The sequence below is a fragment of the Curcuma longa genome, chromosome 14 (assembly GCF_044706935.1).
Source record: "Curcuma longa cultivar G26 ecotype Majalengka, Jawa Barat chromosome 14, ITB_CL_G26_1.1, whole genome shotgun sequence".
NCBI lineage: Eukaryota > Viridiplantae > Streptophyta > Magnoliopsida > Zingiberales > Zingiberaceae > Curcuma > Curcuma longa.
Genome location: NC_133874.1, coordinates 6,554,803 through 6,571,422, shown reverse-complemented (window position 1 = coordinate 6,571,422; position 16,620 = coordinate 6,554,803). Strand labels below are relative to the sequence as shown.

At 37.2% G+C, this 16,620-nt stretch overlaps 2 protein-coding genes across 3 annotated transcripts; one reads left to right on the top strand and one right to left on the bottom strand.

The window, feature by feature from the left end:
* Positions 1-604: 604 nt before the first annotated feature.
* On the bottom strand, positions 605-3,156 carry LOC141845474 (protein BZR1 homolog 1-like). The gene is made up of 2 exons (XM_074733528.1): positions 2,374-3,156; positions 605-1,426 (listed from the first exon to the last, which is right to left on the bottom strand). The coding sequence occupies exons 1-2, from the start codon at positions 2,590-2,592 to the stop codon at positions 734-736; spliced, it is 912 nt and encodes a 303-aa protein (XP_074589629.1). The 5' UTR covers positions 2,593-3,156; the 3' UTR covers positions 605-733.
* A 2,418-nt stretch (positions 3,157-5,574) lies between these two features.
* LOC141845387 (dnaJ protein ERDJ2-like) lies at positions 5,575-16,620 on the top strand. 2 transcript variants are annotated; one of them, XM_074733452.1, is made up of 11 exons: positions 5,575-5,778; positions 7,473-7,652; positions 7,779-7,874; positions 10,188-10,308; positions 10,406-10,512; positions 10,646-10,863; positions 12,257-12,434; positions 12,506-12,625; positions 13,490-13,576; positions 14,077-14,187; positions 15,808-16,620. In XM_074733452.1, exons 2-11 carry the CDS (start codon positions 7,512-7,514, stop codon positions 16,615-16,617), a joined length of 1,989 nt encoding a protein of 662 aa, XP_074589553.1. In that variant the 5' UTR covers positions 5,575-5,778; positions 7,473-7,511; the 3' UTR covers positions 16,618-16,620. The 2 variants fall into 2 exon arrangements, with proteins under 2 accessions (XP_074589553.1, XP_074589552.1); XM_074733451.1 differs by having other exon boundaries at positions 7,473-7,697.

The window sequence follows — 16,620 nt, the reverse complement described above, 5'->3', positions numbered from 1 at the left end:
CAGCTCTGAATTGTGAGGCTCTATCACTCTAGAGTGGTAATGACTTCTAAATATGTATAAATTATAAAATTTTCAATTATAAATAATTATCATCTCATTATGATCTTATATTATTAAACTAAATTTCATATAATAATTGTATTTATAATTTATAGAATTAGAGGACGTATATATTACACCAAATAAAAAATCTTATCTTTACGAGTTGTATGAGGCGATGAGGCTCTATCACTGGGTCCGTTTGGTGGATGACAAGAGCATAGAGACCACGTGAAGGCGGGCCTCTTTCGCCGACGCGAGACGTCCCCCAGACACGGCTCTCAGTCGGAGAGCAATTAGAAGATGGTGACAATTCCTTCTTCGACAGTTCTTACTTTCGGGACATAACTGAGTTGGTTAGAAGACAGAAAAGGACAAGAATTTAAATCATGACGAAATCAGGTAATATCCTCTTGTGTCATGACCAATTACAATTTCTCAATTTATCTCCTCACAGATGGGATGATCGTACGCTAAACGCGACCAGACAAAGACAACAATAAATAAATACTTGAAACTCATCCAGCAATATTTAAGAAGCGAAGGCAACATCAAGAAACTGAAATTTAGAAGGAACAACAAAGGCGTAATATTACTGGAAGCCAACGCAAAACGAACGGTCGTACGTAATAACAATAACGATAACAAAGGGCAGCAGGCAGGAATGGAGGAGGCTGCTCTCTCTCTCTCTCTCTCACTTTGATGCGACGGTGCCTACTCCCAAAGTGAGCTCGAGGTCATCGACTCCGACTTCATGAATTCTCTCCCCCTCCCAAGGCTTGACTGTGCCACTCTCGAACTCGAACTCCATCCCCACTCTTCCTCCTGGCGAACGTTCTGCGTTCTTCGCTGAAGCGGCGCAGGGGTCGACGAGGTTGTAGGTCGGTGAAGCTGGGGCCGTCATCTGAAAGTTAATCCAGCGACCGGATCCAACAGTCGAGGCATCAGATTCGTCGCATTCAGGAATGGTTGCTGGTTGCCAGTGATGACGGCCGCGCGTGGGGCTGGCTGGGGCAGAGGCAGCGAACATGGAATGGGATAATGCATTGCTATCCCAATCGAGTTTCCGAGTTTTCGGCGGGCGAGAAGCCGTCGGGGAGGACAGGGGCGGAGTGACCGGCGCGCTGTTTGAGATGCGAAGAGGTGGGAGGGTGGAGAGATTGCGGAGGAAGGGGAGAAGGCAAGCAGGATTGACAGTTTGGTTGGCAGAGCTATCGAGACGGTTGGGGCTGGGGAAGGATGATGATGAAGGACTAGCGTGGTAAGAAGGGACAGGACTTGGAAACGAAGATGACAACGGACTCAGGAGGTGCGGGGAAGACGGGCTTATGTTTGTCGACGGCCCTCCTGAAGCAGCCTCCGGCGGCGGTGCAGGCGGCCTGGATCCCTGTTAAAAAAGACACAGATGATCTTAATAATAAAAGGATTAGTAGACTGACTGAAAGTATCGTGATGCTTTTCTATCTCCAATCATCACGGCGATGCAATGGGTTTAAGTTGAATTGCTTTTGATACTTGTGTTTCATAGATCATCGCCATGGATGGTCTTTCTGCTCTCAGGGTTCACTTTCATGACATACTTTGCAGTTTCTGTCCTCTCCGACACTGGATTCTCAGCATCAGTATGAACAAGTGGAAAGAAACAAAAGGGAGAAAGTTATGGCAGTGAGGAGACACAAACTTCAAGGATCAAAATAAAGATACAAAACCCCATCATCTTGGGTTCAATGATATATCCTATCCAGCAGAGTAGCATTGATAAAGTGATCCAGTCAAAAGAAAAAGAAGAAGAAGAAGAAAAAGAGATAACAAAGTAATTTAATTATGTATAGAGAAAGAAGTGGAAATACTGGTAGATCAATGTAATACTGCGCGAAGAACTGGAAACAAGCAGACAAAACTAAACAGATGGATTAAGAAAGTGGATTTAAATCAATTAAAACTGAGGAGAAATAAAAGAATTCGGAAGGGGGAAACTTTGCAATCATTGATCGCGCACAAAAAACAGGGAGGATGATGATCCACATGAAACTAGAAACAGGGAGGACGGATCAGAAATCTATAGTCAAGTGGACAATGAAGAGGAAAAATAAACAGAGCATCACATGTAAAGAGATCAAACAAAAAATCAAAAAAAAAAAACTGTTAATTGAGAAGGGAATACATGAATAGATCTAAATGGATCTGCAGCAAAGAGTTTGATCCATGGTGAATCAGGATCAAATTTACTACCAAAAAACAAATCGAAATGATGAGTTCCATAACCACTATAATATGCTATGAAGAACCCTAGAACTTGAGAGAGAGAGAGAAGAAGAAGAAGAGAGAAGTGACCTTGCGGTAGGTGGTGCCGTCGTCTTCGACGACCCAGCCGGCTTCGCGGCAGAGGGCCTTGAGGACCTCGTTGTTGTCGCAGTGCTTGGGGAGCTTGTAGTTGCCGAGCGTCCGCAGGCCGGTGAAGATCTTGGCGGCGATCGCCCTTCGCCTACGTTCCCGCCGCTTGTTGTTCTCCCTCTCCTTCCAGGTGGGCAGCCGCCCCCCGCCCGACGTCATCCCTCCCCCTTCCACCGCCTCACCCCTAGTCAAGGCCTCACCTTTTCTTCGTCCTCCGTCACTCTGCAACTGTCTCAGCTCTAAAAAAACCTTCTTTTCGCCTCGGAATCGAAAGAGGGAAGCGGGGCCTCGCCCTTGCGTTGCCCCCAGCGCTAGTCTAGGCAGGAAAAGCAAGCGTTAGTGATTGCGAAGGCGCTGTTTGGCTCCTTTTCTTCTCCTCCCTGTTTCTCTCTCTCTCTCTCTCTCTCTCTCTCTCTCTGGTGGGATGCTGCTTTTGCGCAGAGGAATCTACAAGGTCGCTCACGAGGAGGGTGCCTGTTATTTCTACTAGCACAAAGCGATCGTACAGGTTCCGTTTGCTATTCCCCTCTCTCTCTGGTTGACTACTTATACGCTGCTACAGGAATGACTGTTCTCCCCAAAGACCTCTAAACCGAATGTTCTGCTTGACTGCTTCTTTGTTAACCCGCGTTGAGAGGAGGCAAAGTTGCTCATTTTCATGCTTCAACCGAGATTACTTTGACGAACTCAATGTGCCATATGGAACCTCTGTCCTTATGCTGCATCAAAATGTACTATGTGGACTTGGTAAAGTATGCATTAACCAGATGTTATATTTATACCATCGACTGTTTGAGTGGCTTTTGCACGCACGTCAATTTGTGTCACTAGTGGTGGTCGGTCCCAGCGCACGCAACTTGTTGGGTGCGGACATTATCCTGTGACTTCACAGTTTGAATGTTCCCTGGAGCTGAAGGAAAGAATCAAGGCTGCTGCTGAGCATTGACATCTCGAGCAAAGAAGCACCACAAGCTTCGCAATGAGAAGAAATGAACAAAGATCTATTGGCGTTGAGGAACAAGCAAGAATATATAGCAGAACAAAAGAATCAGCTCTTACTCTTGTTCCCAAATTCGATGTTGGCCTCAGCAAGTCCATTTACTTTCTCTTTCAGGAGCATCACATCCTCCCCTGCTAATTTGCTATTGGCATTTATATGTGTCGGCAACTTAACAACCTGCTTTTCAGACTCAACGGCCCAGCCGTAAGCTACCATGCCGAGCACACGAGAGCACAAAGTTGGATATGGCTCATGTTGCAGAATACGGCCAGAGCACACGAGAGAAGAATGAAAAACTGCAGACAGATAATGGTCATACAACAAATCAGTGACGCCTAAGACAGGATTGGTTATGCATCTTTGTGGTGTAAACTACCCTCCATCAAGCATTCATACCGAAAACAACAGTGGAGTAGATATTTGTTTTGTTTCCTTGTACAAGCAAAAGGTAGCTACTAGAACTGTGAGTTAGTCTTACAATTTGTGTAGCAGCTATGCAAAAATGTTCTTGTTAAGTTTGGGTCCAAGAGCTTGAGTGATTCTGGGGGGCACAATATATGCTTAGGTCAATTGTTAAGTTGATGATGAACTTATCAATGATAAGTAACAGGAGAATAATGAGACTGGCAAAGATTCAGTCTGTTAGTGTAAGCGATGTTAAGATTTGACTGACTGCAATTTCCAGATTTATGTAACAGTCATCATAATAACGAGTGCAGATATGAACTATAGTAAGATTAACAGGGAATAATACCTTCAAAAATTCAGAAAGGCAGAATCAATAGCACTACTTTTCATGTTGAACTAGTATTCAAGTATTCATTTCTGTTGCTTTATGATCAATGGTTTGCACAAGATTACAACAGCTTGGCTAATAACCAATGATGCATAATAAGTTGAGGCAAAATCTATCAACCAGAAGCCATATCCAACTTGTGATAGAAACCAACAATTAGAAATAATACATGCCAATATTTGCAAATTAAATGCTGAAGTCATTTCTGGAAGCAAACGTGAAGACTTCCCCCAAAAAAACAAGATTGAGCTGAATAGGTGTCACAATATACACATCAACAAGATGAATTAATTAACTGTGAATCCAGAAACACTATCCCATTCCATTTCTATGAGATACACTATAACAGTGAAATGCAGTAAGCATACACTTGGAAGTATGACTCGCAACAGATCTTTACTTTCAAATCCAGTTTGTATAAACAGAAAACCTTGTGATTATTGTAACAGAAATGTGATATATTAAATAAGCCTGAAGCTCAGTGCACTTGTGAGACCTATGAGACAAAAAACTCCACAAGCAGCTGTGTGCGTGTGTGTGATGAATTTGTATACGAAGAAATTATTACTAAACTGTATCATTATTGCCTGATTACATAGAAAGAGAAGAAGAACATTGCCTTTTTGTCACATAAGCCAATCTAATTATAAGTCTAGAATGCCTCTGTTCATGTTACTATCCTAGATCAGTACTGTAGGATGCTTAGTACGTAGACCTACGGCATACGAATAGAATAACCACAAAGCACTGCGACAGAGCATCCATATAATATGACATATGAAAAAAATGGAAATAATATTGCTTGCTAGGATAATTTGATCACTAATCTAAGATCAACTTTGGCATATCAACACACAAACTTTTGCATATAAACTTTTTATTAATTTGGTTCAAATTATTTAAATTTAATAAAAAAATCACTTAAAACTATTGTAATATCTATTTAATAGATTGACTATACTATCTATCTGAAGATAGTATTTAAATTTCTCTTGAATTTTGTGTCACAAAAAATCTATTGGATTTTATAATCATGTGTATTATTAAACATTAATATAATTAATCATGTTTTGTTAGAGTGTAATAAAAATATATAGTTTTATTGTAAGTATTTTATTTAAGAAAGAATTCTGTGTATTATTTATAATATTATGAATTAATATTGCAAAAAAATTAATTTTAGTTTATGGCCCGGAGTAATACATATTTTTATTTTCATAATAAATATTATGAATTAATTAATATAGCAAAAAAAAAACTTGCGTAGCCGCGTAGGTTTCCATCCAAGGTCATCCTCCTATAAACAGTGAAAGCGAAATGCAGAGTTTTCCGGCTGCGTAACGCACGGTCGAAAAAAAGGGGGCGCTTCCTTTCCACCGCACTAGAGGAAGGCAGGCCGCCCGCTGCTTGCTACTCGCGCGGAGAAGAGAGGGCTGTGCATCAAACAACGGGAAGAGGAGGGGGCGATTCTCCTTCTCGGATCTGCCGCTCGCTGCTCAGATCGCACACCGGAAGCAGCGAGTCGAGGAGAAGAGGGAACTGATCATAGGTCTGGGCTCCCTTCATGCTGTTGAATCTGTCTTACTATGATCTATGCTCGCGCGATCATTTTGCAGGCGTTCTTTTATTTGGATGATTAATGGGTAGATAAATTAAGGGCTCTACTAAATGCTCTGCGAATTTTGTGCGGTTCCTCTTTCAAATTTTCGCTGCAAATTTGAGAGGTTACTGTTGCGAAACCCTGTATCTCGCTGTGATTTGGCGACCATGTTACATGATCTGTTGAGATCTAGGTGTTGTGCGTGTTTCAAACCACGAGCTGCTGCCGAAACCAAGGTTGTAGCTAAGCTGTGAGGTCAGGACATGGGGCCTCGGATGGTTTGTGGCTGTGTACTGCAGCCGATCAGATGGCTGCAGATTGCAGAGCCCGGGTAGAGATTGTCAATGGGTCTTGGGAGGAGTTTCATAATTGGTAGCATAGGTCCAGTTGTTTTTTTGCACATAACCTTTATTACTGATACTATGTGCCTATGGTGTAAGTTAGATAACAAGGTGATAGTGTGGTATGTCTAGTAAGTATGCATCTCATTATTACGTTGAAAATATCTAGTTTGAAATCTGAACATGTGAACTAGTTTGTACATATCCTTGCAATAATGTGATAGTTGGTTAAATGAGTTTTCCGTATCTGTCCATTGGTTAGATAGTATGCATTCATTGAATTTTTTTAATTTCTCAAATTTTTCTGCAAGGTAGAGGGATTGTTACTTGGTTTGTCAAGTGGATTGTTCTCATTTTGTCTCAAATGAATATTATTTGACAATGCAAGTTGGACAACTAAGTGATTCTGGATTTTTTTTCTTGGAATTTATTTCATCATTTAATAAATTAGAGAAAGACAGGTTGCACATTGGTGTTCTTGTTATGTAGTTAACAGTCTATTGATTTTCAGGCAGACAGATAGACAAGGGGAAAGTGGGTCACTCGTTGTATTTTGTTACACTCGTGTTGCATATTATATGCTTGGTGTATATTAGTTAATCTAAGCAAATTTCTATTTTGCTTAAATGATGCATTGGCACTCTTGTTTGTTATTGGTCATCATTGTTGTGTTGAGCAATGGAACCCACTGGGCATTTTGCTAGCTTATTATTCTTATTTTTTTTTTTTTTTTTGCTTTAGATTCATAGGCGTATGGGGTATGTCATTTGCTAGATAGTGGCACTTAGAATTATTCAGGACCTAGTAAATGAAGTTGGTTGCTCTGTTACAGAGTGGCTAAACTTGTCAACAAAGTGCATTTTGTTGTTATATTGAATTACAAATTTTCTGACTCAGAAATGGCACATGTTTAGTTTCATGTGGTTGGTTCTTTCATTTTCAAATAAATATATTTTCTACCGAGAGACAAGTTATATATATTAGAAGTTAAAGAAATGAAGTACATGCTTACCTTAGAATAGGTATTTTCGAATGTGTTTTGGTTGCTCTAGTTGTTTGAAGATTTTAAAATCTTTTGCACTGTTTTTCACTCTATAGTGAGGTATAATTGATTCATTCTGGATTTTGTGCCACTTCATTGAGGGTCAATAAACTTGTAGAATATCAACTTTCTTGTATTGTATTTTCTCATTATCAGTGGTTTAGATTTTATCTTATCAATGATGGTAATATATTTGTTAAGCTGGCTGATCGATATTATATCAGGGTTTCAGCAAAACTGATCAAAATTTGTCTTTACAGCTATAATTTATTTGAGCCTCAAGTTGTAATAAGGCTCCAATGTCTGCGTCTGAGGAGAACAGCTCTTTGTTCCCGATCTTTATACTCACAATCATGGCAATACCTATAGTGCCTTATACGATCCTCAGGCTGTGTCGTGCTTTTACTAAGAAAACAAAGAGTATTCATTGCCAGTGCAACGTATGTTCCCATTCAGGGAAGTACCAAAAATCCATTTTCAAACGTGTATGAGATACTCTTCCATGATGGTTCTACTCAGAAATTTGCTTTGCCTTTGACATAATGTTATTTTGTGATATTCTGCAGATATCAAACTTTTCAACTTGTAGCAATCTGACACTTTTGCTGCTTTGGGTTGTCATGGGGATCCTAGTTTATTACATCAAACATATAAGCCGCGAGGTATATTAAATTGAATTCTGTTACCTAATCTTACAAAAACATTAGAATTTTTAGTTTTGAATCCACAAGGTTCAGGCTTCTTCTAATGTGACTTTGCTTCTAGCAACATCATTGTCCTATAGCCATGGAAGCTAAGACATTTTGATGATAATGCAACTTCTTTGCTCAACATAATTGTTTCTAGTTAGTTATGGATTTTATAACTTCCACTTTTTGTCACTAAGATTTAGAGATGGAACTACTGAACACATGTACATTATGGTTTATGTGTTGCATATGAACTCATCATCTAATAACCCATGTTTTGGCAATGACATTTAGCATTCTTTCTCTCACTAATTTCCTAACTTATGATGGTTCTATTACTTTAGCCTTTTGTGTGTTTCTTTTCAATTAATATCTAGGTAAAATCTTCTTGATATATTACTATTTCTTTATTTCCATCTTTCTTGATCTTTTTTCTCGTGCAGTGTGTGTGAATATTTTCTTGTCATGATAAATCATAGTCGAGGAGGATCTTCAAACTGTTCCTTAATTTGTAGCGCCTCCTTTGTATATATAGGGAAGGTAAGTTATGTAATGCCTTAGAAACAACACAAAACTAATAACCTAATCTACACTCTCCACTTAAAACTAATAACCCAGTCTGCACTCTCCACTTAAACTAATTACTCAGTTTACACTCTTCTTTCAGTTAGAGCATAGATATTAATCACGGCCAACTTATTACACAATTTGATAAATTGTGAGACATCCAAAGGCTTATCAAAACTTTAGCTAGAGGAGCTGTGAAACACAATTATCTTTGAGAGAAATGCATTAAAATGAGTGACAGTCTAATGTATTATGTGCATGAACGATGATTGGATTCTATGTAATTTACTGATTTAATGTAAAAAATTATTGACTCAAAAAATCTGATGCTAAATTCCTCCAGCCGGGGCTACCCACATTGTATGCTACCGTGCCTAGTATAGTTTTACTTATTTACTTTTAATATAGATCTATCCAAATAAAAGAAATATTGCCTTAATAATTGGTTATTACATTTATATTAATTACACACATATATATTAAAACATATCATAACATGTAAAATGTATTTATAGAAATGTGATATATTCTTTATCTAACTTGAATTCCCCATTAGATCATGAGCAAAGTCTCAGGTAAGACTCTTGTTAAAACAAGAACAATGGATGAACCATCATGCTCCATCATATTTACATATATATTGAACAACAACAACAATAACAACAATCAAGCTTTATCCAACTAGGTGGGATCAGTTACATGAATCCTCCTACTCCATTGAGTTATATCTCGTACTATATCGTCATCTATATTTAAATAAATTTTATCATGTTTTATCATTGTTAATCAAATCTTCTTTGATAATCCTCTTCCTTGTTTAATGTGTGTATTTGTCATAGTTTCACATCATCTAATTAGAGCATTTATTGATTGTCTAACTACATCATATTTACTAATATATAAGGTTAAATATTGGCTGCATATAGAGCAATGCTTTTCAAATTGCAAGCAAACAAAGGATACTAAAAGAGCAGAAAAATAGTAAATGAAATCACTGAAGCATTCTTAAATAAATTAAAGCATTAAGAAACTCATCATCAAGCTGTAAATTAAATCTATGCAAGTAAATAAACTATATGCACTTGGTGGACAAAGGTGGGGGATGAAGCAGATGAAGGCAGGGGGAGAAGTGGATGAAACGGAGGAAAAGGCGGATGATGACAGAGGAAGAAGCGGACAAAGGTAGAGGAAGAGGTGGGCAAAGAGGCATCTCGATAAGTCTGACCATGAAACTGGATCCTAGTCGTGCTTCATTGAAAGTTTTGTAGTGAAACCAGAACCGCAATCTTGCGTTGTTTGTTTGCAGATGCTTGTAGAGGAGGAAGGCGGATCTCGAGACCATGTTTCGTGCCATTCGGCATGCTGATTGATGGGTGCCTATGTCGACCGACACACAATGAAACCTTAAACCATACCTACATGATCACACATCCACAATGAACCATGGCTCTGAACTTGACATCGATATTGGTTATCACTAACAAATCCAACACAATCTACATCGACATAGGCATCATTTTGGTTTCCTGTTTTTCAATATAATTGTCCTTCTCAAGGAGTATTTTTGATGTAATGAATAATTTGTAGTGCAACTTGTCAACAATTTTGTTTAGGACTGCATGTACTAACACAATTAAGCTGTACATTCTTTGAGTGATTTACAGTTTAGACTTACTTTTCTATTATTGTTGTTGATTCTGTATTTCAACTGATTTTCAGATTCAACCATTTGAACCATTTAGCATTCTGGGATTAGAGCCTGGCGCTTCAGATTCAGAGATAAAGAAAGCATACCGAAGGTTGTCAATTCTGTATCATCCAGATAAAAATCCTGATCCAGGTCAGTCTTCTGGTTTGCTTACCATTTCATGCTATTGTTTTTTAAATAAATGGAAACGTGTTGGCATTTTACTCATTCAAACCACTTGCGGTTTCAGAGGCCCATAAATATTTTGTGGATTTCATATCCAAGGCATACCAAGCATTGACTGATTCTATTTCTCGTGAAAATTTTGAGAAATATGGTCACCCAGATGGAAGACAGGTAGCTTTATTATTTGTTTGTAATGTATTCTATTTTTTGCATGCTTCCGTATGATTTTCCTTCTATCATTTTTTTTGAGTTTTAGGTTCTGGTTCATTTAAGAACAATCTAAAAACTGCATTACTGATTACAGGGGCTTCAAATGGGGATTGCTCTACCTCAGTTCTTACTAAATTTTGATGGGGCATCTGGTGGTGTACTATTGCTTAGCATTGTTGGAGTTTGTATATTGTTGCCTTTATTGATAGCAGTTATCTATCTCTCAAGGTCATCAAAATATACTGGAAATTATGTTATGCATCAAACATTGTCCACATACTACTATTTCATGAAACCTTCTTTGGCTCCAAGGTATATACTGTTAATTGGTAAATTCGTTTGCTCAGTTTTGCTATTCTTGATGCTAGAACTAATTTACTTTTCTATTAAAATTTAATAAATATATTGATCCAAACACTTATTGATTGAATGGTATCCTTTTTTCTTGTCATTTTAAATGTCCATGTTTAAAGGCCTACTATCTTTGTGAATATTCTTCAACTTTGAATGCTTGTGTTGAGCTGAGCAGCAGGAGTGCCAATTTATGTGTGAGATTTAATTTTGGAACAATAATTTCACACTATATTGAATGCTAAAATACCACAGCAACTTTGTTAGAAGTTGGGTTCTGAAAAATAAGGAAAGGATCAGCCAACTTCTGTACTATTGAAGCTGAGAAAAAGCTGGGTTTACACTAGTAGATTTTGACAGATTCCCAGTTTAACCTTTACAATCTCCTTTTAATCAGTATTATTAATTATTCTTTTTTTTTATAAAAAAAGTTGTTGCTATGGTTGATAAAAAGAAGGTACTAGGGGTAAATAATAGTCTGAAGGAGATTGACCCAAAATTTTAACGCAAATTATAATTTCTTAAACTGGCTATCCAGAGTAATGAAGGCAAGAAGATTATTCTGGCAGTAATTTTGGATCAATTAATCTTCTAAATATAACCAAAATTTATGAGTTGACAAATGTATCTATTTTATTAAGTGTTAGTAACTGACTTCCCTTACCCAAAAGTGTATGACAAATTATTCTTAGTTAACTGTCTATCCAGGTTTCAGATTTGGCCATTCACGCACCATTTTTTCTCTCTAATTATCTTCTAGGCTCAGGTTAATCAGAAATTTGTCGAGAAATGCAAATGAAACAAAAAATATAAACTTAACTTCGTCTTTTTCAAATGGATTAACCTGGCCCAAGAGTGCAAGGGGCAAATATTCTTCATTAATCGTCTAGAATACAGTAAGAAGGAGATTCAATTGCTAATTTTTGGAAAAATTCTTTTTTATATATTACCAAATATTTTAAAGTATTCATAAGCTGATTTAACTACACAAACAAAATAAAGACTTCATGCCAGTTTGCAGAATCACAGACTGGCTTCACAAGAAATACAAAATAATGGAAAATAAAAAATCAACACCTATTTTCCTACTCCATTCAACCATTTGGTAAATGTAGTTTGATTTCACTAATTCAGCAAATGAAGACTTGTTACCATCTTCTTTACTGGCAGACTTAACATCAAATAAATTCTGAAAAAGTGTGAATTGAAGGATTTTATAATTATTCAATAACTATTCATTTTTCATTCTTCAATCTTCACTTGTGTCGGTTTTGGAGTTCCAGCATTTGCCATACATACTACTTGTTTTCTATTTTACTAACATTTTTGTTATCTGACTATCATGGATATACAGCAAGGTTATGGATGTCTTCATCAAAGCCGCTGAGTATTTGGAAATTCCAGTTCGCAGAAGTGATGATGAACCCCTTCAGAAACTGTTTCTTGCTGTTAGAAGTGAATTGAATCTTGACCTTAAAAACATCAAGACTGAGCAAGCAAAATTTTGGAAGCAACATCCATCCCTGGTTAAGGTAGTTTATATATAGGTGCTTATTACCTTTGATGCCTTTAATGTTATAATGTTTGCCTTCACTAATTTCAGATGGAATTACTGATACAAGCTCACTTGACTCGTGAATCAACGATGCTATCTTCGTCACTATTGAATGATTACAGACGAATGCTAGAACTTGCACCTCGTCTCCTTGAAGAGTTGGTGAAGGTGATAAATCTTTTCAATTATGGGAAGTGCTCATGTTTTAGGAGAATCTTACTTGATTAGTTACTTGAATTTCTTAACACGCTTGTGTATACTTGAGAGTTTATTTCATTTTGTATAGATTAGATTTTTTTATTCTTTGTTTTTTCCTTTCAGTTTAAATAAGAGAGGTTGGCTGTTAGCTTTGAGTAGTTTTTTCTACAAACATTGCTTTAACTTAATTGAACTTAAATAATTTTTTTTCTTTGTTGTGACCTACATTTATGAGAATAATGTGATGAATTTATGACAATATTGTGGTATGCAAACCTGCCCTTTGGTAGCCTTGAATGGTTGGCAAGAGCCTGTTATCAGTAAAGACGGATGTCCACCAGGACAAAGTCCTGTGCTTCAACATTTTATAAATTTCATACCATGTCCTTGCTTATGCCAGGTCATGTCCAAGATCTAAGTCAATATCTGACATGTAAAGGGATGTGGGGCGAACTGTGCTGAACATTATAACATTCTTTTCTGCTTATTATTAGGTTATTAAGTTATTCAAAAAAAAATATTTATGCGCAAATATTTTCTTACTGTTATATGCCAATCCTATTGATAATTGCAATGCTGCTATACTATGACAAGTATTCTTTAGCATGCAGCAATATGAAAATTTATATGTTTCTTGGGCACAATGAAATTTATTTTTTGAAACAAAAGTATTATCAAACAGCACTTGGGTGCTTCCAATATATGTGACAACTCATGCATGATTTTTCGTTGACATACTTCAAATAGTTTTAATTGCATTTTTCTGATTTATACCATAAAATCACTATGGAATAAGAATCTTCAAGTGTTAGAATGCATTCTTCGTATGTGCAGATTGCTGTAATGCCACGGAGCCCTCATGGACATGGATGGCTGAGGCCAGCAACTGGAATTGTTGAGCTTTCTCAATGTATCATCCAGGTGCGTAGGTAGTATTGTTGATTTATTCTATTGTAGTCATAATCTTATGATACTGGGTAATTTCAAACTTGATAAAAACTTGAAATTTCAATTGTGTGTATCTTCACATAATATTTGCGTGCACTTGTGTGTATATTTTTGAAAAAAAAAAATTGCAAAACAAAAGATTGGTCATTGCATGCAGCTGTTAGTGTCAAGCTCTAATTTTTAGTCTCAAGATAATGTTTACCTTGATGGCATAGTTATTCTTATTAAAAGTTTTCTAATGTGTTTAATTATTTTCAGTTTGATTGGACTTTTTGTTTGCCTTATTTACTTGTTCTGTAGGAAGAACAAGTTCTTTATTAAAGTTTCTAATGTGTTTTGTAAAAGTTCTTTATGCCACTTTTATCATCATAATACTTAAATCAGTTTTTATTGTTAAAAAATCATATGTACTGGCAACTCCTTGATTAGATTTACTCTGTTATCTTCCTAATATGTTTTTATATGTTCAACAGGCTGTGCCTCTAAGCGCAAGGAAAGCAACTGGGGGCTACCCTGAAGGCCTTGCACCATTTTTGCAACTTCCATATTTTAGTGAATCTACTGTCAAAAAAATTGCCCGAAAGGTAATTTTGTATGTTAGTGTCTTTTTGCCCCATTGTCTTTTTGCCCGAAACAAATAATTGTCTTTTCTTCACTGTGTTGGTATATGGTGTGTTTTTGTCCCATTGTCGCATGATACTAATCATGGAATGATATTTAAATGATATGATAATATTGTTTCCTTCTCTTCAATTAAATTGGTTTCACTAATTAAATTACTTTGTCAAATCAGCTCCTTGCCATAATTTCCAAATTGGTGTAACTAACATGACTGTAATTACACATTTCAAAATTCAATACTAATCCCTTTGAAAATAAAAACATCACAATGGAATTTTTTTCAAGTAATTTGTTTAAACCAATGTCTTAGTAAACTGAAGAGGTCACATAGTTAAGTTGCAAATCAAAAAATAAACAAAAGTTTATTGACAATATTATCAACTTAATTAAGATATGCTTTTCATTGGTGATCTTTATTCAGTTTCAACAAGATCAATTTTGACATGTTTGAGATTTGAGACTTCCTTCAGAAAGTCTGGTGAGGTTAGCAAACATTATGCTAGAGGATTGTGACAATTTGGTAGGGTATTTTAAATGCTGACAGTGTAAAGTTATAAACTTATTGAAGCAAATTATATAGGTTAGCCTCATGTTTAACTGAATTGAGAATGTTGTTGATTGGAGAGTCAAGTGAGTATGATGCAATGATATTTGTCAACATTGGAACGATTATTTCGGACTGGGGCCAATATTGGTACCAAAATCACAATTTAAACCCTTGTTCTCAATGCTTTACAAGTACATTGATAATTCTATCCTTGGATGCAGTGATACTTATCTCTGACATTTCAGGTTTACCTGAAACCAAAGAGCATACTGGGTAAATGGTAGTGCTTCATAAGTCCATCTATCTAAAATTTTGGTAAAAAATCAGGATTTGTCCAGGCCTTCCCAGTGCTTGCCAACGTGGATAATTCCCAGCTCTTGAGGGAACTCATAGGTCTTGGGTAAAATATTTGGATTTATTCAGGCCTTCTCAGTGCTTGCAACACATGGATAATTCCCAACTCCTGAGAAAACTCACAAGTTTTTGCTAGCCTGAACCACCTAAGTTCTTAATTATTGTGTTTTTTATGGAAAATTGAGTGTCTACATAGCTAGTTGATAAACCCTCAAAAATTTCTCAACATATGAAGCCCCCTAGATTAGGTGCCAGCTTCAACCATCAGAAGTTTAGGTTAATCGTCATTGTTGCAGTTTACTAGCTTAGATAATTCTGGGATACAATTTGTTTTGCTAAAATAATCCTCTGAACAAATGTTTGTTTCACCCTTTTCCTCAAACATTAATTCAAGCACTCGCTTGATGTTTATTAACTTACTCCCTAATACCAATCCTTATGGCTCAATGAATTACGTTTTTTGAACTACAGGAATGTTTGGCTTACCTAGTAAATGGAACTCTGTTTGGTACACAGCTATCTTCTACTTTTGGTGGCTGATTACACTTGGAGCACTTGATTCTACTAGTTTTTAGGCTTCCAATTCTTGCAAACTCATCTGTTGTGCATGCGTAAAGAAATTACTTGTTTTTGCTACACTGTATTGTACACTAAAGGTTTTTAATTTGAACATGGCTTGCAGAAAGTGCGGACATTCCAAGAACTACGAGACATGACTATTAATGATCGTGTGGAGTTGCTGACTCAGGTTGCTGGACTTTCTGATATTGAAGCACGCGATGTTGAGTATGTGCTTGAAATGATTCCATCAATTGAAGTGGACATTACCTGTGAGACTGAAGGGGAAGAAGGCATACAAGAGGGAGACATTGTTACAATGTATGCTTGGGTAACTCTTAAGCGTGCTAATGGCCTGATAGGTGCCCTTCCGCATGCTCCCTATTACCCATTTCACAAGGAGGAGAACTTTTGGTTGTTGCTCGCTGATCCAGTCGCAAACGATGTTTGGATATCACAAAAGGTGAGCTTCATGGATGAGGCTGCTGCTATTGCCGGGGCATCAAAAGCAATTCAAGAAACAAGAGAGAGTCTTGGTGCGAGTGTGAAGGAAATCAATGCTGCAGTGAAAGAAGCTGTTGAGAAGGTCAAGAGTGGGTCTAGGCTTGTGATGGGCAAGTTTCAGGCCCCTCCTGAAGGAAGCTACAATCTGACCTGTTTCTGTTTGTCCGACACATGGCTGGGATGTGATAGAAAGACTAGTATAAAATTGAAAATCCTGAAGCGAAGTCGAGCCGGTACAAGGGGCCACATGGTGGAGGAAGGACCGACAGCAGATGAAGGGATTGAAGAAGAGGAAGAAGAGGAGGAAGAAGAGTATGATGATTATGAGAGTGAGTACAGTGATGACTTGGACGACGAGAAAGATAAGAAAGGAAAGAAGGCAAATGGTGTTGCCCATAAGAAGGAAGAGTCGAGGAAGAGTCAGCACTGAAGC

Coding starts and splice junctions, on each gene's coding strand:
- LOC141845474 (XM_074733528.1), bottom strand. CDS start 2,592: ATGACGTCGGGCGGGGGGCGGCTGCCCACCTGGAAGGAGAGGGAGAAC. Junction 1,427..2,373: donor ACGGCACCACCTACCGCAAG/GTCACTTCTCTC, acceptor CTTTTTTAACAG/GGATCCAGGCCGCCTGCACC.
- LOC141845387 (XM_074733451.1), top strand. CDS start 7,512: ATGTCTGCGTCTGAGGAGAACAGCTCTTTGTTCCCGATCTTTATACTC. Junction 10,309..10,405: donor AGATAAAAATCCTGATCCAG/GTCAGTCTTCTG, acceptor TTGCGGTTTCAG/AGGCCCATAAATATTTTGTG. Junction 10,864..12,256: donor AAACCTTCTTTGGCTCCAAG/GTATATACTGTT, acceptor ATGGATATACAG/CAAGGTTATGGATGTCTTCA.